The 24,249-nt window shown below is 43.4% G+C and overlaps 1 protein-coding gene and 1 long non-coding RNA gene across 5 annotated transcripts; one reads left to right on the forward strand and one right to left on the reverse strand.

Annotated features, from left to right (window-relative positions):
• Positions 1-372: 372 nt before the first annotated feature.
• Positions 373-8,757, reverse strand: NFKBIZ (NFKB inhibitor zeta). Of its 4 annotated transcripts, none has more exons than XM_040569540.1 (12): positions 8,383-8,757; positions 7,835-7,977; positions 6,895-6,931; positions 6,700-6,806; positions 5,815-6,578; positions 5,271-5,376; positions 4,795-4,941; positions 4,398-4,461; positions 3,634-3,803; positions 2,902-3,012; positions 2,621-2,788; positions 373-1,919 (listed from the first exon to the last, which is right to left on the reverse strand). In XM_040569540.1, exons 1-12 carry the CDS (start codon positions 8,612-8,614, stop codon positions 1,866-1,868), a joined length of 2,103 nt encoding a protein of 700 aa, XP_040425474.1. In that variant the 5' UTR covers positions 8,615-8,757; the 3' UTR covers positions 373-1,865. The 4 variants fall into 4 exon arrangements, with proteins under 4 accessions (XP_040425474.1, XP_040425498.1, XP_040425489.1 ...); XM_040569564.1 differs by having other exon boundaries at positions 6,700-6,803; positions 7,835-7,974; positions 8,383-8,734; XM_040569555.1 differs by having other exon boundaries at positions 7,835-7,974; positions 8,383-8,734.
• LOC121075889 lies at positions 8,741-23,713 on the forward strand. Its single transcript, XR_005823218.1, has 4 exons — positions 8,741-9,235; positions 9,266-9,269; positions 12,030-12,186; positions 18,305-23,713. It is a non-coding gene; the product is annotated as an uncharacterized LOC121075889 (long non-coding RNA).
• Positions 23,714-24,249: the final 536 nt, after the last annotated feature.

Below are 24,249 nucleotides of genomic sequence, written 5' to 3' on the forward strand. Positions count from 1 at the left end.
TTTCAAGTATATAGGGACAAAAGCAGCACCCAGAATAAGGGAGGATCCTCTATGAGAGAGTAATCAATTGTTCAGGTAAAAACTTACAAATTGGACAATTTAGTGACTATTAATTCTTTCCATTTGGGACACAGCTACCAAATACAGAGGCAACACAACCACACAATGCACGACCTGAAATGCCCTAGCACCAGCTACAAAAAAAAAAAAGCATCAAACAGAGTAAACATCAACAGGGGGATGGAAAGAAGACTCCATCTCATACTTCACAAATGAATCTTCACCAGTCTCACATATCACTGTGCTGTATCAGTTTTATCTCAATCTTGATTTTATCATCAGTATTAATCACAGACAGTAACCACAACTGTGTATAAGTAACATGTTTATTCAAACAAGATACAGGAGACCCTTCAAGAAATACATCACAACTAGGCCTCAGAATACTAGATTTTTCCACTTAGCTTGTCTACAAGACATACTTTGTCAAAACAGCAAAATCAGACTAATTAAGTTATTATGGAAGAGAATTGTGTGTGATGCAAGAACAAGTTAAGAGCAAAGACCATACAAAGAACATACTGCTGGATTACAGCCCAGTGTGGATTGTTGATTAAGTGATTGGAAGCAGTTTTCTCCAACAGAATACAAGTATACAGCAACATTAGTACACATTTTGCATTTAAACCCATAATTATTAAAAATAGAAAAACATTAACTTCAAATATTTGCTTGGCTATCTACTATACCTATAAGGTAAAACCGTAAATGGACTAACTCTGCTTAGGAGGTGAGAAACACTAAATCTCTAGAATTAACTAGAGCCCAATTCAGCAAGCTACGTAGGCATGTGCTTAAGTCCTACTGACACTAGTGGGGCTTACACATATTTAAGTATAAGGAACATGGAGAGATTCCAACATGCATCAAGAGTTAAGTACATGCTAAATACTTTCACTGAATCAGGATCATATTCCTTGAAGTATGACAAAGTTATATACACTATGTAAGTCACGACATTTCTCCCTCAATCTACTGTCCTGTCAAAACAAAAGCCCTCTACTGCATACAAAAAAAGCTGATATTGTCCCCTGAGTAAGCATAGCTTTTCATGTTTTATTAACAAGTCCAAAAACATGCACAAATCAGTGCTAGGGACAATCCATCTTAAATGCAATTTCGGTCTTCAGTCTTTAAAAATAACAGAATTTACCCGATTTGCACCAGTATTAAAATTCCATATGCAACTTGCAAGTTTGAGATCAGACAAGTTTTCTTCTTCAGATCATTCCCAAGCTATCAACTGATACTCAGAACTATACAGCTGTACAACAACACCAAGGACTATATACAATCCTGCACAAAAAATTGGAAGGAAGCCACAAAGGTATATAAATAAAATTTCCACTTCAAAAATATTTGATTTCTCTTGCACTTATTATATTTAAGTGTTATTAAAAACACAAACAAAAAACTCTGCAATGCTGTCACGTATCAGCCCTCTCCAGACAAAGATTTACTGTAGAATTATCCTTGTACAGGAGTTAGATATATGGCTGATTAAATCAATCAGTCTTGCTGTAGCTATGAAATTCAGGTGTCCATGCAAAGTTTCCACATACATGGGAATAAAACATTCCCATTTGCTCGGAAGAATTTGATTGTTGATTTGTTGGGTGGTTTTTTTTTTGTATTTTTTTTTAAAACTCGTACATAACCCACTATATGATAGTGAACAAAATACTTTTGTTTCATAGAAACAACTAACATTTGCCAACACTAGGCAAATGGTCTATTTACAGATACATTAGGACTGCCTGACTGACAGTGAGTGTAAGGTAGCTAAACTCCAAGAAACATGGAGTTTAAAATGGCGACGCTCTCTGCTGAATCGCCTTCCCTTTCAGGATACGTCTTATCTAGAGGAGAGAAAAAGACAAAAGCATTAGCATTTATCATCCCAAAGTCATAAACTTAAAAACAAACTAGAAAACTGATTTCTAGTTCTGCGTTCCTCATTTATCTGAGACTAGATTCTGAGTTCAGTTACACAAGAATTGATACAATTCTACAAGATTTGAACCAAGTAAATAAAATAGAATTACTGAGTTGCTTCGGTTATTAGCTCATTAGCTCAAGAGCTAGCTGCTTTTATGTATTTGAACAGCTCCTAGGAAAGAGGGATTTTCTTCATCTGTTATTCAGGCCCCAAAATTGTTATTTTTGTTGCTGATCATGATTTTTAACATGATTTTAAGCCGTACTGAGATCAACACGAGAAGGGACATTACTTCCCATATTCTGCAAGGTTACTGAGAAAAAAAAACAACTCTTAGTAACAGTTTGACATGAAAAAGTTTTTGAGATGGGACAAAAGAAGCTACAAATAAAATCTACAATTTCAGGTCTTTCCATGTTCTTTCTGATCCTAACATTAAAACCAAAGATCTCTGAAGAAAATGCCATTTGCTTAATCTTTTCCTTAAGTTACAACTCAAAACCTGAAAAATGTTGAGAGGAATATAGCTTTTGGATTCGTGGGGAGAGGATGGGAGAGGAGGGCTTTTTTTTTTTGTTCTTGTTATTTTAGTGGGTTGTGTTGACTTTCTTTTTTGTTTACCTGTTCTCCTACAAGGCCATCAGGAACCAGGTGAACTGGCTGCTCATTTTCCAAATTTCTAGCACTTGGATCAGCTCCCTTTCGCATTAGCAGGCGAACCGCATCCAACTGACTCACCCGATATTGCAGGCTAGCAGCCACGTGAAGTGCTGTGTTGCCATTGTAAGCCTGGAGAAGACAAATACCATGAAGAAATGGCAGGGGCAAGAGTTTCAGGACACTTACAGTGACCAGCTCACATACATCGCAGATTATATCTGCATTCGGGAAAATCACCATACCTTCGCATTAACGAAAGAAAGGCAGTTGGGCAGCTCCAAAAAGAGACGAATGAGCTCCAGGTTTGCTTCTTCTGCTGCCAAATGTAAAGCTGAGCGACCACTTTTGCGATCCTATCAAGAAAGAAACTTTTAGTTTCACCTATCCAGGTTGAACATGCAGATAAACAAAATAGATAGAGTAACAGAGTGTTGTACAAAAGTATTTATACTGAAAGTCAGTCTGAATATATATTTTATCATCTAATGAACAACAGACCACACCTCATTTAGCAGTAAACTTACATAGCCAAAAAAAACAAGTGTAATACCAAGTAATGATCTCCCCAACACTGATCTAAACTGGACAGGTAGCAGCACGTAATTAAAATGTACAGTTCAAGAACAGGGTATCATCAGCACCCTATTACTACGGATACCTCAAAACGCTCCAAACATATTCTTACTTTTAAGACAAAACCAATTGTAACTGGTATAGTATCATTCTTAATACAGAAATTAGACTGTGACCTCCCTTTTCCCATGGTTCATTTGCATTGATAATATCTTGTTCTTAATAAACGCAACATTTTCATTCCACTCGAGTAAATTAAAATGTAAGTTGCTTAGGAAGCTTTCAAATCAGTCTACTTCCTCTGTAATAAGTGGGCTGAGATGTGGCATAGGAGAAAGGGACATGATCTGCTTCCCTATTTTCTTGGGATCTGACACCTTACAGAAAGCTGTTTTACTCACTTTTGCTTCAACAGAAGCTCCCATTTGTATCAGAGTCTTGATGGTTTCTACCAGGCTCTTGTTTCTCAGCAGAAGCTCCTGAACCTCAGGGGAGTGAGGTAGTTGACTGTTTTGCAGTTCATGCAGCACAGCATTATGGGCCAGAACAGCACAGTGCAGTGCAGTCAAACCTTAATTTGAAAGAAAATCATCATTAGCAAGTGAGCACAATAGAGAACTAGTAACTGGCTGCTTGTTTCCACGTTTCTAAGTGATAAGGACTGCTCCTGCATGGCTCAGGATTTGGGTTGTCAGTCAGAGAGTTAAGTACCAACTTATGGGGAGCAATCAGCTAGCAAGTAAGTAAAGAATCTCTTTTTGTATGCTTTGTTAAAAAAAATGTATTTCAGAAAGAGCTATTGCATGGAAAAGAGAATCAATTAAAGCAGCTCTCTGGTGCCAGAGATTCTGCATTCTCTATCCACTGATACACCACTGGCACCCACAGATTTTAAACAATAGCCCATTATCATCTACAGTCTCTGTGCCAAATTTGTCAATCAGTCAGAGGGAAAAAGGAAAGATCCCAACAGGCAGAGGCTAACCATGCTTTTTTCTGACAAATATGCCAATCATAATGCAATTTCGAGTGTAATTGCCAATTTCAACCTGGCAAAGCTATGCCCCATTTTATTGCTTTTCACCCAGAATAAGATTCACATCAGCAGCTATAAAACATTGTAACGTCTAGTAGCTTTGTAAGTTATGAACTCCAAACTACTTACCATCGTAGTTCGTTGCCTCAAGGTCCACATACTGATTGCTTCCCATAGCTCCCTTTTGGATTGCCTACAAAAGTAGGAACAGGCATGTGTTTAGGTCTACCCAAGCCACATACTGCTTCCTCAAGTTCATATACAGCCTTGTTGCAAATTTGCAATAAATAATAGCATTAAAAAGAAACTTATTTACTGATTTCATGTAGCAGAGGATTCTACCACATTACTCCAAAACATTGGCAAGAACCTTAAAAGTCAAATTCAAGCTCACTTTAAACCACTGTTCTAGAGCCCTGAGACATATCTACAAGGCTACACAGAGAAAGATAAGGGAAAGCATGGTGTTTTCAGAATTTTCTATAACAGCTAATACCAAACTAAGAGCTACAACAGGGCTTCTCACCTGAAGGACCTGAGCATGTCCCTTCTCAGCACAAACATGCAACGGCGTTCTACCCCAACAGTCTGTGGTGTTGACTTGAGCCCCCAAGCTAACCAAGTCCTGCACAATGAGATGCTGATTGGCCGCCACAGCAACCTGAAAAGCACTCTGCAAACATTGAGAAGAAAATTTCAACTATTAGTCATCTGATCTCTAACAGGAAAGAGCAACTAAAACAAACACAAAGCCTAGCTAGCTACCTGGTACTATTTAAGCAGTGATTATGAATACCAGGAAGCCAGGACAAATGAAGTTGAGTGTATAGTTTTACCAGCTCAAGGTGATCCCAAGAAGTATTAATAGCTCAAGGTTAATATTAGTATGCAGACTAAATCTCGGGGTTAATATTAAATAAGCATTTCACCACATTTTCCTCAAGGTCCAGACATGTAGAGCACTCGCACACAAATCAGGTGCAAAGACATTGAGAACCTCACCTGGCCATTGTGCTCTTTAATATCCAGCATATGCAGAGCAGCCATTTTCCTTGCGAGAACATAGGAGAGTGCTCGTCTGCCCTGGGCAACAGCAATATGAAGGAAGCTGCAGGAAAGAGGGAAAACAGTTACACAACCATACAACCTGGGACTCAAATCGCTACAGAAATCCAAAAGTACGTTATGGGAAGGGTGCTATACTGCCAGCTTCAGACTTCTGGGTGACTAAGACGGGAACACAGGCACCTTCTTCCCAAGGTAATTTCAAACATCTAAATTAGAATCTTTTTCTCTCAATTTACTAGATAAAAATCTAACAATAAGTACATGAAATTAGATGATACAACTACCTTATCTACCAAGTGTGCTGCAACTGCATGCATCACAGCCCATCAGCGAGACCATGATTACCGAAACCACTGCACTCATGACACAAGCACTGCTATCAAACAGCTTTCATTAAAACCCAGTAGTCCACCAAAAACCTGAACAGAAGTACTCCCCAACCTTCTACTTGGGAAACACAGAGATAAACAGCACTCACGTGTCTCCATCAGAGTCTTTTGCGAGAAACTGGTCTTGAGAGATGTTAGCCAATTTGTTTTCCTCCTGCTCCACTTGCCACTGAAAAAATGACTTGCCCAGCTGCGTTGTGTTTCTGGCAACATTTTGGTGTGGTAGCGAGACATTCAAAGCAGCCAAAGAGATGCTGCGCTCAAGACTACCACAGATATTACTGGGAGCCAAGCTGAAATTCTGAGCATGGGAGCTGACATCAGACTGTGGGTGGGCACTCGTCAGTGGCTGGAGGGGGGCAGAGATGTTCTCTGAGCCTTCAGAATCGTTGAGGAGGGAGGAGAAACTTTGTGAAGGGCAATACTGCAGTTCATGGCTCTCAAAGGTATTCGGCTGGTAGCTAGGAGACTGGTCACTGGCAGAAAAGGGCCTGTACTCCACAGATGCATCTGAAGTATAGCTCTGTGACAACTCCTGGTTCTGCGATGAAGAAAATTGGTAATGCTGGGGAGGATCAAGCATATTCTGGGAGGTGTGATCCTGGAATGCCTGGTACTTCTGGGACGGGGAAAAAGTCTGTGTTCCTGGACTGTCTTGGTATTGCTCACCGGGCGAACTGTGATTGGAGACACCGTGCAACCAGCTAACCTGCACTGTATTCAGAGAAACAGGGCTCGACTCATTCTTAATGTTTATAATGTTCTGGAGCAGATCAGAACTGCTGTCATGCTTTGGTTCGTTTTTATGCGTCTCCTCCATGTTATCCATTGAAGTCGGTGTCTGGGGTGGTGTCTGTCAGAAAAAGAATACAAACAAGTACCAACCAGTTAGATGCATTATTTTTTAGCTAGCAATTTTTGATTACCCAGAGGAAAACAAAAAGCACTGGAAAAAAAAAATAGTCCAAGCTTACCAGGAGGTGTGGGTGAATATTAGCTTGGCGTTTGAAAGAAGGTCCATCAGAAAGGAGCTCAGGAGCCTTTCTCTTGCCACTGTGACCCAGTATGCTCTTCAGCTCTGCTGAAAAGAAAAGGAATTTACAATCCACTCAGAGATTATTCTCTACAATCTACTTTTAAATTATTATTGCAGTATATTTTTTTCTTACCTGTGTACTGTTCGTAATTCACCAATCCTCCTTGTGCCTTTTGAGGAAAAAAATACAGATTATTCCATTATTACAATGTTATTTCAGTGGGGAAAAAAAAAAAAGACAAAAACAGAGGCTTGCTTCTATAAACAGAGAATATACCTTAGAATAATCCTAGTAACATGGTAATCTAACCCTAATTTAATTGCTTTTAATTAAGGTTAGAAAACAAAGAGTTTTACGGAACTGAAACGAAAACCACTATTTTTCTTAAGGCTTTTTAAGCTATTTGTTACAATACCGCAGAACTCAAGAAAATCTAGAGACAGACAACGTCCTTAGTGAGGTGTCAGGATTTTTTCTTAATGTAAACCTGCCAAGTTTACCTCTCTCAAATTCTGTAATGTTTTCTATGCAAAAAATTTCCTGTGGCAACACTTAACTAAGAAGCTCAAACATACTCTCAACGGATATTATAAAGAAAACCCTCTTTAATCTTCCAAACATTTCTTACACCTTTCTGTTCCAATCTTTCCAGATTGGGATATGCCTTTACGCTAGAGGAATGCAACAGTATGACAAGCTGCTAAGTGATTCTCTTCTGAAAAGACTCCCTGCTCTTAAAATTCATGACTTCAGAGGAGTTAACAGGCGGGTTATCACTGTCTCAGAACACAAATGCATCTTGGTCTGAACTCCCTTTGGAAAATAAAGCTGAATAAGAACATTTAAGTGCCTCTCTCTCCTACACTGAACAATCTCACTAATTTCCTCCCGACACTGTTCTTCCATTGTGTATTGAAAGGAAGAAAATGACTCCATCCACATCAGATAAAGGAGTAAACTTACTTCTATCACACTCTTACTGCTATCACGTTTTTTTTTTCCTTTTCTTTTTTGCCAGCTTCAGTAATCATTAAACCCAATTATGTCCGCCCTGGAAAATGTTCTTCGTTACCTTGCATTCATCCACAGCAGCACCCGAGGACATCTGCTTGCTGCTCCTGAAGTGCAGCAGGAGCTCCTTCACCGAGTTCTTCACGCGGACCCCCTGGAAGGGGCCCCTGTGCTGCTTTCCTCCACCCATGTGCTGTTCAACTGCTGAGACGCGAAACGAAACGCTGAGATTAGTCGTTAAGAAATAAAATAGAAGACAAATAAGGACAGAAGGAGAAACGCCGGTGGAAAATGAGATAAAGCCTTGTATCCAGCTGCGACGAGCCAAGCCAAGCCAAGCGAGCCAAGCAGCGAACTCCCCTCCGTGCCATTTCCTCCAGCTGAATCACGCCGGAACCTCCCTGTCCCAACGCCAGCTGTCGAAAGGCTGGAAATAACCCCAAAAACCGGCCCTGAGGTCACCGCTCCCTCCCGTCACCGCCTGCAGCTCCCAGGCCCGCTTGGACGCGGGGGGTCTCCTTCAGACACCCCCCAACGGCGGCGGTCGCCATTTTCACGCCCCCAGCCCAGCCCCCGGCCGCCATTTGCTCGCCCCCCGCCCCGCCGTACCTTGCAGAGCGGGGCGGGCGCCGCTCCGGGAGTCCCGGCGGCCGCCGCCGCGGCTGCTGACCGACAGATCCGAGTCGGAACCCGGCGAGCCCGGGGCGGAGTGAGCCGGCGAGCAACTGCCCTCGCTGGAGTGGGGCGAGGCCCCGTAGAAGTACGCGAGGTTGATGGGGCTGCTGAGGGCGCCGGCGTCGCCGCCATCGGGCGCCGCGTCGCGGCTGCTGTCCACGATCATGGCGGTGCCGCGGGGCGGCGGGCGGCGGCGGAGAAGGGCGGCGGGCAGAGGTGCGGCGGCTGGCGCGGGTACGGCCAGGGCTGGACAGGAGGGCGAGCGGGCGGCACGGCGAGGACTGGGGGGCGGTGGCCGTGGCGGCCGGGCTTATAGCGGCTCCTCCCCGCCGGCGGAGGAGGGCCCGGGGCCGGGAGGGGCCGCGCTTCCCGTAAGGGCGGCGGGGGGAGGCGGGACGCGGCCGCGCCCGGGGCGGGGACGCGGTGGCATGGAGACGGTCGCGGCCCCGAGAAGGGCAGTCAGCGGGTAGACGAGGCGGCCCCCGCGGCCCTAAGGGGGCGGGCAGCGGGTAGACGAGGTGGGCCCCGCGGCCCTGAGGGAGCAGGCAGCGGGTAGACGAGGCCTCCCCCACGGCCCCGAGGGGGCAGGCAGCGGGTAGACGAGGCCTCCCCCACGACCCCGACCCCGACCCCGACCCCAACCCCATCCTCATCCTCCAGCACAGCTCGGGGGATTCAGCTCTGGGCCACAGTCGAGCGTGGAGCAGGCATCGGGCAGGCCCGAAAGATGTTTGTTTTTCAGGTTGCAGCACGCTGCCGTGATACAGCCGGAGCCCAGCAGAGAGAAGTGGTAAGTCGCACGGTGCCGAAACTAAAGGCGGGTGAAACTGTGCACCTGTGACAAATGTCAACAGCACTGGTGACTTCTGACCCACAGTCGCCGGGGAGATTTCTCCCCATCTTTCAAAAAAATAAATTTCTCCTTTCTCATCTACCACCAAGGTCATCACCTTCTAAAAAACAAGTGTGTGTGTTTGTCCGCACGACATTGTGATTAGGATGTTGTTAGAACAGTGGCTGCCCCCAAAAATATGCAGTAAAACAACTCTGTTTTTCTAAAGCATATTATGTAGATTGGAGGTCTATAATTTAGATTATTATACATGTTTTAATTGTGCTAAAAAACATGGGACAGGTGCAACATGAAATTATATTAATCAGCCATGAGGCGGCAAGAGGGAATTATTTTATATTATTCAAACATTTCTTCCCTTGTCAGGTGAAGACAGGGTTTCACTTGGAGTTATCTACAGGTTCCTACTCCAAAAAACTGTGTGTCCTTTTAAGCCATAGATCAAATTTATGCAGTCACAGTAAAACTTGCAAATGTGACGTATGAAGTCAAGTCAAACACTACATTGTGCCAGAAATAGCATAGTCTAATAAAGGTAAAAATTCCTTTGTTACCTAATCAGCAGCTATCTCCTAACTGAGCGTTCTCACTGATTTCAGGGAACCTCTTTATGCAAGCAAGGATCTGTGAAATCAGGCAGTATGTTTTAAACATGCAAGAAGATTGTTCTCCGTTGTTCTCCAAACCTTAGATCTCAATTACGATACCTTAGCCTTAGGTAGATACTTTAAGCATTTCCTTGTTAAAAAGCACTTGCTGATCAGAGATCCTTTAACCCTCGAATGCTCTTTGTGCACTTGGTGACTGATAGGAGGATCTGTAACAGCTTTCTGAAAACAGATCTGACTGGATCTTGTCTTCTTACAACCAAACAACACGAATCCGAGAAGTATGTAACTGAAAGAATTAGATTTAGTGCTGTAGTTGTCTGTAATTCCCTTAAAAATGCCAAGGGTAAAAATGAATGTCAAACCAAAAGTGTATTCCACACATTTTAATTCTACTAGGTCATGGAGGGCCCTCAGAACACATACGAGCAACATCTTTATCGTTGCTATTCCGTAATCATTTTGGAACTGATTAATTGAAGATTAGCCTCTACATATCAATGGAAAATATTCTATAAAACAATTTAATGAGGTTTTTACCTTAATGCAAAGGGGGTGTGAAATTTCTTTTTCTGTTCCAAAGTTTCAACTCTATTGAATGCTGAATTGTTGACTTGCTTTCATTTTACTAAGCAAAATCCACTTCAGACAACACTCTGATACCTTAACTCATGGTTGTTTCATCAGCAAAATCTTATTTATCAGGTCTTTTGACATAAATCTACTCCCAGTCAAAGCAGATTAAGACAAGTCTAATTCCACCAAACTCTGTAACAAAAGGCTCTTTCAAAAATACACACGCCCATGTTGCACAAGATGAGCTGGCTCCCAGCAGCCTCCTAACTCTCAAAGTATTCCGTGCAAGTTACTGGCAAATTATTGCTACATTTACAAATTGTAATTATTAATGCTGCAGACCTCGAACGTTTCTTTTGGCCCAAACACCACGTAACATCCACAGTGACCAAAACCCCGGCAGACATCTTCAGCCTAAGAAAATTCCTCCCGGGCAGGGTAGCAACCAGAAGTGCTCGTCACCTCTTCTCCTGCCGGGAGAGCTGGCAGAGCCTGTACAGACAGCCACAAGCCAGGGAGGAGGGACATCAGCTGGGAAGGAGCTGCAAGGGCGCAGTGAAGCAGACAGTTTCATCCTCTTTTGGCTGAGTGTAATGCAGCATAACCCAGCAAGCTCCAGAGCTGATGTCTGAGAGGCCTGCACAGAGGAGGATGCCTCAGCTTGCCAAGCACTGGCCTCACAGGTTTTTATTGCGCCATTGCATATACTGCGATGTATCAATAATGCCAACTAGTGGCCAATATGAGCAACATTTATCCTGAAACCTGTCTTAAGTACACCTGCAAATAGTGACATATGTTTATATCTCAGACCACTGCAAAAATGAGACACAAAAAGTACTTGTTTTCAGACCAAAACCTCAGTTTCTTCGCTCACTGTAGAATAAAGCCTGAACAAGTATTGTGGAATTAAATCTAATCAGTCTTGGTTAGGTTATACCAGTACACTTGATAACTGAAACAACTTTTATCACTGCTTTTGGGTGTATGACTTGTACACACCCAGAAGCTACTTTGGAAGGATCTGAAAATTCAGATTAAAACAACAACAACAACAAAAAAACAAACCTACTGTCTCAAAATTTGCAGTCATTTGTCAGGGGCCTCCCCCTTCATTGCCAAAGTCATAATGGTTGAAAGACACCTTTGAGTTTTGGTACCAACTAAACATCTAGACTAATCAGTTAGGTCTCCTCTTTGCTATCCTGTTGAGAGCCAGCACTGAGCAAATACACAACAGAGATGCTGTACTGGGCTTTTCCATCCATTAAGGCCTGAAATAACTGTATTCTTGGTACAAGAAAACAGCTGAGCTGATGCCTTAAGTTGAAGTAAAATCAAAAAGCCTCTTCAGTGCTTTGGGGATTTTCTGTTAAAACACACTTTCATTATTTTCAACACCCTTCTTAATTATAACTATGAGGTATTCTCTCATTTCTGGGTCCTCATGCTGAGAACAGCATTTTAATAACAATAACATAAACTCAGACTGAGGGAGAAATTTTTCTGTCCAGCTTTCAACCATCTCTGGTTTATGCTTTCAGACACAAGCTTTACCGCCTGCGCCAGAAGGGGAAGGGGACTTCCAGGCCATGTTGCGAAGTGGCAGTAAAAAAAGTGGAAAGAAAACTCCCACAGAACTGCCTTAACATCAGATAGAGACAACAGGCGTGATGAGCCCTGCAAAGCCCCGTGGCACAGGTAACAGAGGGGGGTACTAGACAGATGGACTGAGCACTCTCTGCTCTGAAAATCTAGGCTGCAAAACTTAGACAGAGGTTTGAGCATGCTTGCAAATACTTCCTCACAACACCCTGCCTCATCCCCTATAGCTTCATATGTAAGTGATGGCCGATCTAATGAAACTAGCCCCTACTTCTGTATGGTCAAACGATGCGGCCCCACAGTTTACTCTCATATCCCGGTCCCAGGATTGGTAACAGTGCACTTATATACGCTCAGTTCTGGGATCTCTTACAAAGCAAAGACACCAACTTCTGTGGATGAAACCTGGGCACGGTTTGCTCTGGGACTGCTCCCTAGAGTTAGTGTGGGAAAGGCTGTGCCGGTTGCCTTCCTCTATTTATATTACTTTCCAAAAAGGTATCCTTCCTCATCTTCCCCCTCAGAAAAATCCCCTCAGAGCTGTAGCTCCAGGTCACACATGCAACGACATCTTGTTTTAAAAGCAGCACGGTGTTGGCCATGACACCTTATTTCAGGCAGTCAGAGTTGAAAAGGGAAAAAAAAAAAAGGAAAACATGTCCTGAGGAGGACTCTAAAAGAGACCACAGCAAAGGGTTATGCTTTATGTACTTGGCCAGTCTGCTGTAGGGAAAGGGCTAGCCTGTATAGCATTGGTATGCCTGCACTGCTTGGTCCTGGGGCACGTACTGAGGTGACTGCAGCAAGCGATGTAGTCTTCAAATAACTAAACCCATAAGTAAATAAATCAAGCCCCAAAAGCAGAACTTTGTCTTTACTGTAAGTTGCCTCTGTGACTCCCAACAGAGCAAGGAGCACAAGGAGCGTGATGGCTCTCAGAGCAGACCCCAGTTTGGTGGGTATGGGAGTGGGCTAAACTCTCTTCAGTCTGTCATAAGTGGCAGCACAGAACAAGGGCGAGCCTTTAGGTAAAGTGGCAGAGCACAAACTACTAGTAACAAGAATTTAGTTTTGCAACACACTTTTGGAATGGTATGACCTTTGTGGTATTTCTTAAACTGAGAATAAAAATGGTAGTTTACAGTCCAGTTGCTTAATGCAAGTGAATATTTACTGTATGGATGTCAAATGTTGCTTATTCTCAAATTGGTATAATTAGCCTCGTGCTACAGACTTTGAGTCAAGGTGTGTGAGTACAGCCGCCACACCTCTGTGTGCTAGAAGCATTTCCATGCAGCACACAAATTCCAGTCCAACATAACATCGAACTTGCTTTTAGAACAGCATCAAAAAAACTGGAGATAAAAGCACAGTAACTATTTCAATCCTAGAGACTGTTCTGTAGGATCAATAAGTGTGTTTGCTTTAACAACTTAAGAGACCACATGTCAGCAAATTGGAAGTGGTCCATGACACATTTTTGCTCTAAAAGCTAGTACAGAGGAGTCTGCTTCTAACCTGTTCGCTATACTTGTATTGCTACATTTTTCCTCAATGTTGGTCTCGAAGACTGCTGTTCTAGCATTAGCCTGAACTTCAAAAAGGAGCATGTATAATTCTTCATATTAAAGGAAAATTCAGACTATTTATTTATCATGTATCTTTTGGGGCTTGCTGCTTTGATCCAAAGAATGCCCTCAGTTCAGTTTTTTTCTCCCAGGTTGTTTGATATTAAAAAAAAAAAAAGTTGGTTGTTCTTAAATACATTCTTCTACACTGTGTATATAAAGCAGCTGAAATCAGCATGGAGGAAAAGAAACACCAAACACAGCGAGTATTACAAAGCTGCACAAGTTGATCTGATTTCTCTACCAGTAAACAGTCTCCCTTTACACCTTATATTCGTGGACATTCCTCTCAACATACTCACTGCCCTGGTTAGTCATGTTTTCTCATAAGCTGCTCTATCTCATTAGCTCATTACCACCTTGCAGTAGGAACTCATTGCTAAGAAATACATGCACTGCTGATGTCACAGCATATAAATATGGAGCAGGATGCTTTTTCCCCATAGCAAAGGACAACATCACATGTCAGCTGGGAAGGATACTGGTGTGTACATAGATGAGGTAAGTAAGTGCATGTTCTTGCCTCAAAATATTTTGCTTCTTACAGTATTCCAGTTAGAAAGGGAGTTAGTGCTGTTCCTCAGTGCTGTTGAGGAGCCTCATCACAGGTCTAAAGATGCAAGCATGAGCTTCCCTTATGTCTCACACTGAAGGTCTTTTCCTTCTAACTCAGGTGACCAACCTGGGCCAAAATCTGTCATTATAACCCCACAGTAATTTTTATTGTCTGCTCTCAGAGACAGGAGCCTGTGCTACAACCACGACAGTGGGTTTGTCTCCAGCGGACTTCAGTTTCAGTCTTTGTACCTTCCACAAACAAGGACCACTTCAATCCCTAGTAAAACAAAATCACGTTCTCACAGGGAATGCAGAGTTGTCTCCCAGAATGCAGCATCGCCATTCAACTCTTTAGTACAGGAACAGGAGGAAAAACTGCTTTATCTCAGTGAGACCTGAACCCAGAAAAATAACATTTTTCAAACCGCAGTTTACCCAGGACCCTGCATTTCTAGTCTCTCCGTTTTTAGATAGTAATGGGTAAGCTATCTAAGGCTAAGGTTACCATACAACTAGGCTTCCCAAACATGTTTTTCTTCTCAAAAAATGTCGTCCAGGCAGATTTTGAAACTTTGTCCACTTCTTGGATGCAGCAACCAGTCACACCTATGGCACAGTAGGTCCAACTGGGCTGACACCTGGCCAGACATCCCAGGCATACCGACAGCATGTGTGCAGATCAGCTGTGCTGTAGTTGTGCTGCAAGGTCAACACCTGCAGGGAGCCTCAGCGTTGATTTGCACAGCCCTACACAGCTTATACACACGAGCATCTACTCAGCCCCAGAGCACGTACTGGTGTGCAGGAAATCCCAAGCAGAAACAGGGCAACACTAAGTGAAAGACGAGTGTTAACAATGCAAAGCTTATTGAAGCACGTGCCCTTGCTGTTCACATCTTGTGTCATGACCTTGTTTCACTATGTTTTTCATTCTACAGATTTTAAATGCCTTTAGTTCAGACTTCCAGTTACTAGAGAAATCCCAGCTTTCAAATCACATGGCTATCTGACCTCAGGAAAGTCCTGAAACTCAGCTGTGGAGTTGTCCTCCATTAGTCAGACAAAAATTCAATAAACAGGAAATATTTTCACTTTAGAAAGAACCTAAACCAAGGCAGATAAGTAAAATTTGACTATGGTAAGGAAAATATTAGGTTTATTCCAAGCAGCAGTATAAAAACTCCTGGTGCTTGGGATGAATTGCAGATTCTAGGGCAGGTTTTATCCTCAGATACATGTGTGCAATCGTCTTCAACCAGGACATCACCACTATCTATGGGTCAGAATTTGCTGCCACATATGTCTCAGCAACATATTTCCTACACTTGCATAAACAACATAAATATCATGAAAAATAAATATAATGAAAAGGATACTAATGCCATGCCCTTCTTGCTGCTACAAGCTTGACAGACAGTTGCTACACATTTAGAAAGAAATCCATGTCAATGGATAGTAAAGACAAAAAACAGTAATATTTAAATGGTGCAGCACTTAGCATAAAATATCAAGAAATTTGAAAATGAACCCTTTGATTCAGTGGGGCGTCATGCAAAATTGTGTTCCCACACCTTGGCTCTCTCCTTCAGTTCTCAGCTGGGAAGACGCACCGACTGAAGCCAGACACATCCTGTCCTACAGGACACTACTTTTCACAGAAGCTAAGCCGTGGATTTTTTAATTTCCTTTTAATTTCCTGCCAATTTCTCGCAAAGAAAGCAGAACTAAAGGCAACTCTAGTTTCTGCCTTACACATTTTGTCTCAGGAGCATGTGACTAGGAAGGCAAAAATCAGACCCAGGTTTCTCGGCAGCATCGTCAGACCTGAGTTTTGCTGCCCCCAATATCCCGGGCTAGCAGCACGGCACAGTCCCATGCTGCAGCAGGAGGCAGAGCAGACGGGAGGGCTTGGGCCACCTGTGCCACCCTGCTGCTCCGGGAGGCCAGGGATGGGAAGGACGCACCAGGAGAGCAGCGTGCAGGGTCAGGCTGCTCGGGGCCCATGGCAGCCCAGAGCTTCGCCAGTGGCCAGCCCCAGGCACCTGAGGGCATTTCACACACACACACACACACACACACACACCCTGCTCCTTTCGACTTCCATTAAACGCAGAGCGAAACACGTGGCTTTCGGTAAAGAAAGTCAATAAAAGGCAGCCAAAAAGAAATCGATTGCCTCAGGATCAAAGCTGATACCAGAGTGTAACTTGGAGCAGAAACACGGCCTTCTTCCCAACGTCCCTAGGTGATGTTTGCCCCCAGACTGGCTGAGAGTGTCCAGGGTATGGCCCTTTCCCTGCTCCCCGTGTGCCTCCAGACAAGCCACAATGTCCCAGCTGAAAATACCCGCATGCCATATGCTAGCCTCATGTGATGCTGCGGTACAACCATACCCCAAATTACGGTAGTCTGAAATCCAGACCACGTCCTGTTCTCTGCGAGAAGTGTAGTGCCGAGCTGCCTCCCGTCCCGGCAGGTGCAGGCCCAGGTAATGGACAGGGATGCTGCAATAATCGGCCTCATGTGGTAAGCCAGAGAAACCCTCACCGGATGGTGAAAAGGAGTTCACGGTTTGGTTTATTGAACTGCTTAGTGTAACAAATTTTGAAGTGAAGTTTGGGTTCATTAAACTTCTTTTCATTCCCACAGTTTGACTAAATTACAAGAAAGCAGGCATAGGTCCCTATTTTTAATATATGTTTTGCTGTGCTGTCACACTCTGAATGCACCACAACAATTTTACTCCTGTCCCTTTGAGTCTGGGCAGGGTTGTATGCTGGTGATGCTCTGCTATCTCCAAATTACCAATTAGCAGCCAGAAAAGAAACTGTAATCCAGATACACAAAACACCTGCTTCCACTAAATGTTTCTTCCATTTAATGCCCTCAGAGCTTAGCTTACCATCCAGCCTAACTCTTCAGAGCTTTAAACCCTCCCATGAAAAAGAGATTATTCCAGAGAGAATTGCCCAAAACGTCCAAGTTGGTTAGAGATAAAACCTGCAGTTAGTCCCACTTGCATTTTGTCCCCAGCTCCATTGTGGGCTTTCAGCAATCTCACCATTCCTTGTGGTTTCTTTCCTCATGTTTATTACCCATTACCTTCCCAAAAACCAGCCATTCTTCCGCACCCAGCCCCAAAGCACGCATCAGCAGACAGAGCACAAGCCACTTGCAAGGCTATTATGAGTGAAAAAATAAAAATAAACCCATATCGTTCCAATAATTACATTTCTTAAAGAACAAGGCAAATAGAGTAATAGTGTACCTTCATGTCTGACGAGCGAAGTTAGAATTAGCTCTATGGAAAACAAGGCAGCTCCTTACACCCCACTGGCAACTGATCGTCCCTTATGGCCCCATCTGTGTGAATGACTGAAAAGTTCCTCTGAGGTTTAACGGTATGAAACAGAGAAGCAGCAGCAGGGAAACTTTTTTTTTTCCTCCCCCTTCACAAATGTCCTGCTTACTCTGGCTTTCTGGTCACAGAAAAGAAAAAAAAAAAAAAAAAGACACCCTAAGTCCCCCCCCTCCCCCAAGTTTATTGCACCTCCAGGCTGGGTGCCCACGGGGCTGGTTTTTATTGCAGCGGCTCAGGCACCATTTATCTTTTGGCCCTGGCTGACTGGGGAGGGCCGGGGGGAATGTTATGACATGTGAGAGGAAGCGGGAGGGTGGAGGAGGGCGGTGTGAGAGTGGCTCCCTGGACTTTTTGTGCACGGTGGAATTTCCCAGGCAGGGTGAGCCCTGTCAGGGACATTCCCCTGCCAAAGAGGCTGGCAGGAAACCCCGGGCTGGCGTAATGCTGCCAAATAGGGGCTAGAAAAACGCTGATGCGAGCTTTACGGCAAGCGCAATGAAAGAGGTCTTGACAACAACAGGGTGAACAGAAATTCACAGCGTGCAACTCTGCAGGATCTCTTTCCTGGTATAGTTGGGTTCTCTTCCCTGACCGCCTTCTGTTTGCAGTACTGCGGGTACATCCGCAAGAAGTGTTTTTATAACCCTTTCCTGTCACGGCACTACAGGGTGATCTGGACAAGGGAGCGCCTGTGCAGCAGTCACACAGAAAGCAAGAGAGTGTCCTGTGGGTTTAGAACAAACAAAAAACAGCTTCAGCCTTCATGAGTCAGAGCCCGGAAAAACACCTTGCTTTGGAGACTGCCTGGATTTCAGTGGGATTTTGCCTTCAGAAAAGCTGGGATGAGTTTCACAGAAGCTAGCATCACTTACAGTGTGCAAACTCTACACAATCAGAAGCCTGATTAAAAACAACAACAACAAAAAAGTATTTCTCTTAGTCATAGATGCATCAGATGTAAAACAGTCATTTGATTCAGTAGATACACCAACCTTCAGAATGGGAGAAGTTCCAGGATTTTCCTAAAAGGACGGGGGCTCCACATGAATCACCCTCGCCTTTCGACTCCTTTCACCAGTGGCACGTGCCAGGATGTCTCATGGTTATTAAAGTGGCAAGCAAGGGGAGGACATCCAGATCTGAGGGCAAACATTCCCTGGCTTCAATGCTTTTCATGAACCTTTCCCAAGCAGTTAGCACATACTGTTACCAACAAGGTAAAAACAATTAACCACTTATCCCTCTGCCCTGTGCATCCCCAATGCCTCCCGCACTGGAATGTAAATGTTCAAAAAAGAAGAAAAAAAAAACCACCATCAGACACTACCCCCACCTTCATCCTGCCTCACCAAGCTGAAAGACGTAGAACTCCTTCCCAAAGGTGATCATTCTGAAACCTTCCGCCTGCAGGCAGGAAATGCTGTGTGGGCTCCACCTTCCTGTTCTCAGATGCATTATATCACTGGAACATGTTCAACTGAATACTTTTCTTCGAAATAAGGCTATTTTGTTCCAGCCAGGGCCGGCATTTGATTGACTGGTAGCTGAAGGGCCATGGTGCCCTCAGTCTTGAATAACGCATGGTAGGGCAGTGCCCCAGGCCAGCCCTCGCCCAGCTCTTTCCTGAAGCAAAGCATGCTGCAGTTGGAGACCCGAATGGCCTCGCAGTGCATTCACAAGGTACCAAGACACCTCTTTGCAAAGCGAGGGCATGGATGGACCTACATCACCAATTGCAGCAGCACATGGAGCATTGCTCTGCTCATCTACCTTTTCCAACCCCTTCTCCCCAGGTGTGGCAGCCTGCTGAACCAGGGCAGCTCGGGAGCTCTGTCTCCCAAAGCCATGGAAGACACTCATCATCAGCTGGAAACACAGAGGTCAGCCCTAGGAGGATTGCCTTTCACCTGGACAAACAGGCAGTCCTTGCTGCAAAGAAAAGGAAAATCCAAATGGGACAAGAAATAGAAACTGAGGTGCAGAAGGGCAGAGTGACAAAGCCATGGACAAACAGCTGATGTGTACCACAGCAGGAAGAGTCATGATTTCACTCAGAAATCAAAATATCTACTTGTAGCAGTACTTGTTGGACAGAAGAATCGGGACAGCAGGATGTTAGCAGTAAATTTGTTGACACAGAATGTACATTTCAAAGAGTGGATATGAAATTTTTGGAAAACACACATATATTGGACATATTTTACAACAATGAAAATAATTGTAATATTTGCTTGTTATTGGAGTTCTTGATTTGTTTATTAGATTTTTAAGACAGTATCTTCTTTCCTTATAAAAATAACCTTTTATTTCTAGCTTTACTCTGCTGCAAAGGGAAAAAGAAGAGAGCAGAAACAAATAATAATACAAGCACAGAGGGCAAAAACTATCAATAAAGATGAAACAGAAAGGGAAGAAAAAATTAGAAGGAAGAAACAGCTAAGACAGAAATACCTGCCTCACCAGTGGCAAGTGACAATTCCCTGAGAGAATCTGATTCAGGCAGAGAAAAAGTGTAGACAGGACTGGAAAGCATGACTCACCTGTCCCAGGGAAAAACAGAGGGTAGGAAGGAGTGGAAAGAACTGAGTGCAGGATGGCGAGAAAAAAAAAAAAAAAAAGTGTCAGCGTGTCCTGGTTCTTCTGCCTTTTACTTCAGGTACTTTTGTGATGCCTCCCACGTGTTGAGCTCCAAATAAGCAAGTCCCACCTTGAAGCTCTTTTGGGAGATCCTTCAGAGCAAGATGCCCTGCTGTGGCAGAGCAGTAGTGCTTGTCACATACCTAGTCCCCATCATTGCAAAAAAAACAGCGATGGATATTTAGACAGAGTGAAAAGGAAGAGCCCTTTATCAAGCTGGACCTAAATAAATAAATAAGTAAATAAATAAATAAATAAACAAAACACAAAAACAAAAACCAGGCTCATGCAGATGTGCAGAAGACCCAAGCATGAGGGCAGCAGGTGAAAAACACTTGTCTATTTTCAGGGCCAGCCAGGGAAAGGAGAGAACAGCAAGAGGAGTGGCCAGACAAGATTTTTAATGGATGGCTGAACTGAGGAACGCAGACAGCCATAGCATGGACCTGCTGTCAGATCACACAGTCTTACACGGTTTTCCCCATTGCAGGAAAAAGAGATTTGAGACGGGCTGTTCTATTCCATTAAAGTTTACTCCTCCAGATGCTTTTGTGATACAGGTGGGGAAAAAATAGAGATTTAACAGAAAGTTTAGGGTGGGAAAAAAAAATCATTCTCAGAAGGGCAGTGTTAAGCCTACCTGAAAGTTATCAACGTCTATATTATCAACTGAATTTCATTCTAAATTGAACTCCAAATAAAAGAGGTTCATCCAGTGGTGTTTGTGCCATTCATTTTCAAGACACAGCTGCTCAGGAATTACAAGAAAATGAATGAGCATAAGCTTTGAGACTACTACATTGTGGCTCATATTTTTCATCTGAGAGTCATCCCAGGCTCTTTTTCAATGCCTCAAAACCCTCATCTGGCTCCATGCATTAATGATTCACTAATCTGTTAAGCCCATACCAGCTGACAGAGCTGAGATGTGGGGCAGTTCATAGTGTACTTTCACTTGAGTTTAGTATGTGCTCAATCCACATGTGAGGCTCATACAAAACAACTCAAACACTCTTAATTCTCTAGCAGCCTCCCACAGACTCCCTCTGCTCCACTCCAGGCAGAGAAGTTCCTGTGCAATTCTCCATGACAGAACCAGAAAGCACACCAGCTTATTTCACTCCCCCAAAAAAACATCTAATATGCCCACCAGAGTCTAGCAAAACCAACAGTGAAGGAGGATGCAGTAACCTGGACAGCATTTTAATCACTGCTAAGTTACTAGGGGCACTGCCAGGGCTAGGTTACTTAACGAGAGAGCTCAGACCTGGGTGACGAGCACCAGAATTAACATTTCAGGTGAGACTCAGGTCCAGATTCAGGGAGATAATGAAACATTTCCCTCATTTCAAATACATTGGTCTTGTATTGTAAATAGGACAGCTAATGCGTTGGAAATTATCCAAAATCTTGCTAACTGAGGATGCAGTGTTAAAACCACAGGACGAACACAACAAGACCCATTTCAACTGGATCAAAAACCCTAAGGTCTCAGCTCTTTGCCATTCCCAGTGAGCCTCCTACTGATCTGCCTGGCACTACAGGGCTCCAGTCTCACTCTCGGACATGCAGGTTCCAGTCCCTTCTGTGCCAAGCACTTGTGTCATGTGAGGCAAGTTATTCACCTTCGCTGAGTCACGAAGCAGCACATGACACATGAAAGCCTGTCTGCGGACTGCTCCTTACTCTAGTTATAAATGTTTTGGTTTTATTTTAAAAAGTTCCCCACCTCTGTTATCTGCCATGTCTACATACACGTGAAAACCTAGTATACGTGGCTGTGTAAACAAGCTGCAAGCAGAAAGTCTTGCAGCGATACCTACACCTAACAAATGAGTGCTACGGCATTGCTATCAGGGAGATATAGTAAAGAAAGAGCAGCCTGGGTGAGAAGAATTGTTCCATTTTGTTGCATGTGGAGAAATATATATATATATTTTATATATATATTTTATATATATATACACACACACACACACATATATATATATATATATTTCAGAGTGTTATATCCAAGTAGTGACTCCATCCCACACAACTAGCATTGCCTTTGAAAACCTTCACATTAGGGAAGTTAGGGATTTGGTCATCTCCTTAGACCTTTAGTCTTCTTAGACTGAAAGGACAAGACCTTTGCATGATGTCCGTCCTTTCCCTCCTTCCTATCCTCTTTGCTTCCCCTCTTTCCTATTCCTCATTCCCACTGGCTCTCTAAGCATGTCAATGGCCTGATCTCACACCACACTGAAAAGCATCTTAATCTTTGCAGCCCCTCTGCTTCTTTTTTTTTGGCTAAGAGAGCAGGTAGGATACAATGGCAGTATGCTTTGCTTTCAGTTTCCCGAGCAAAACACAGGGGAAGCTACTTTGCCACTGCCCTGTTACCTAGTTAGTGGCTGTCAGGTGGCATTGCCGACAGCAGGCTGGGGCTTGAACTTGCTTCTGTTTTAGAGGAACAACCTCACGTACGAGCAGCACCCTAAATCACACCACAGGACATGGCATCATACCCTGCTTCCTTCAGTGGTCAGCATCAAACAAGAGGGAGAACAGAAAAACAGTGCAAACGCTTAGCAATCCTGCCTCAGCATACTCTCTTACAGTCTCCATGAACTTGTAGGTGAGGGATTTTTCCAAGTCAAGCAGGGCATTACTGGCTATGCACACAGGAAATCAGTGCACAGGGCAATGCACCCTGCTGACTTGTTTCACAGCTGTCAATCCCGGTTGCAACGTAACCCCAAGGCAACTCGAGACAGCAGTCCCTCCACCACCTCCATCCTGGCCCTCAAGCCACCCAAGCGGCTCTCAGGTCTGTGCTGTGCGGCAGCTCCTTCCCTCTCTCCTATGACCCTGCAAGCACACCTCTTGTCCTGGCATGGAGCAGGCATGCAGCCAGGCACTGCAGGATTTCTTCCATTACTTGCAGTAAAAATTGTTTCAAAGCTAGAGAATCCATGAGCACACTGCATCTCCTCTGCTCTTCACATTGCTTTTTTAAAATGAAATGGCTTAAGCATTTTCCATTGGCCATCTGGCCTTTAAAAGCCCTCAAAGAAAGAAACCTCTGTTACGTACAAAGCTTTCTTACGTGTCAGGACTGCTATGCTGACAAGAGGAAACATCGTGTTTCAGCACTAGGTCTCATGCCAGGCTTGTGCCACTTGCGCAGATCAATCCCCTCCAAATATACATCATCAGAAAAAAAAAAAAAACACAAACATTTCAAGTGATTTTAATCTATAAACCACTGTATAAAACTTCTAACCAACATGCAACACAAAATGTAATAGGTAAAACTAAGGGAAATATGACACACTTCTAGAGCAGCTATAAAAACAGAAAGGAAAGTTAATGTGGGGTTTGGGCAAACAAGATAAACTGATGCTAAATCAGATAAAACAATTTTAGTGCACAAACTTGCCGTCTTTACTAGGAACTTTTTATTCTTTGAGCTTTTTGGCTATTTGAATTGCTTTTCTGATCACATCAGGAAATAAAATACATCACAGCCTTCTCTGCATTGTAAGCATTTCAATAATATACGTATAATGGAATAAAAAAACTTTGAAAACAAGTTATTTTCCTAATATACAGAGCCCTGCACTGCTTCCAAGAGATAAGAAGAGCCTTCCAAATAGTCTAAATATGAGTGTAAACTAAGCAGGAAGAAGTGACCTGAACAAGAGCTTTATAAATTAAATACACATTTTGTGACAGGCATTTTTTTGCTTTTACTTGAGTGGAAAGATGTTTGCACTCACACTTCTGCAATAAAAAACAATGCAAAAAAAACCAATACTCTTACTTTTCCCAGAAGACAACTTCGAATCTTTGCTTTTGTAACATATGCATGGAAGCATCATCTGTAGTACATAAAAAGCCATACAGACCCTTCTAGTAAGGAAAGTTCCTGTTTTTGAAATGCTTACCTTTAACAAGTAAGAATAATGAAGAATGCTAATTTGAATCTTA

The sequence above is a fragment of the Cygnus olor genome, chromosome 1 (genome assembly GCF_009769625.2).
Source record: "Cygnus olor isolate bCygOlo1 chromosome 1, bCygOlo1.pri.v2, whole genome shotgun sequence".
Lineage (NCBI taxonomy): Eukaryota > Metazoa > Chordata > Aves > Anseriformes > Anatidae > Cygnus > Cygnus olor.

Bases quoted from the DNA above. Each gene is read 5' to 3' on its own strand.
- NFKBIZ (XM_040569540.1), bottom strand. From the start codon at position 8,614: ATGATCGTGGACAGCAGCCGCGACGCGGCGCCCGATGGCGGCGACGCC. The intron at 6,932-7,834 runs GTAACGAAGAAC...TTTCCTCAAAAG, and splicing joins CTGCTGTGGATGAATGCAAG to GCACAAGGAGGATTGGTGAA. The intron at 6,807-6,894 runs GTAAGAAAAAAA...TTTTCTTTTCAG, and splicing joins GAATTACGAACAGTACACAG to CAGAGCTGAAGAGCATACTG.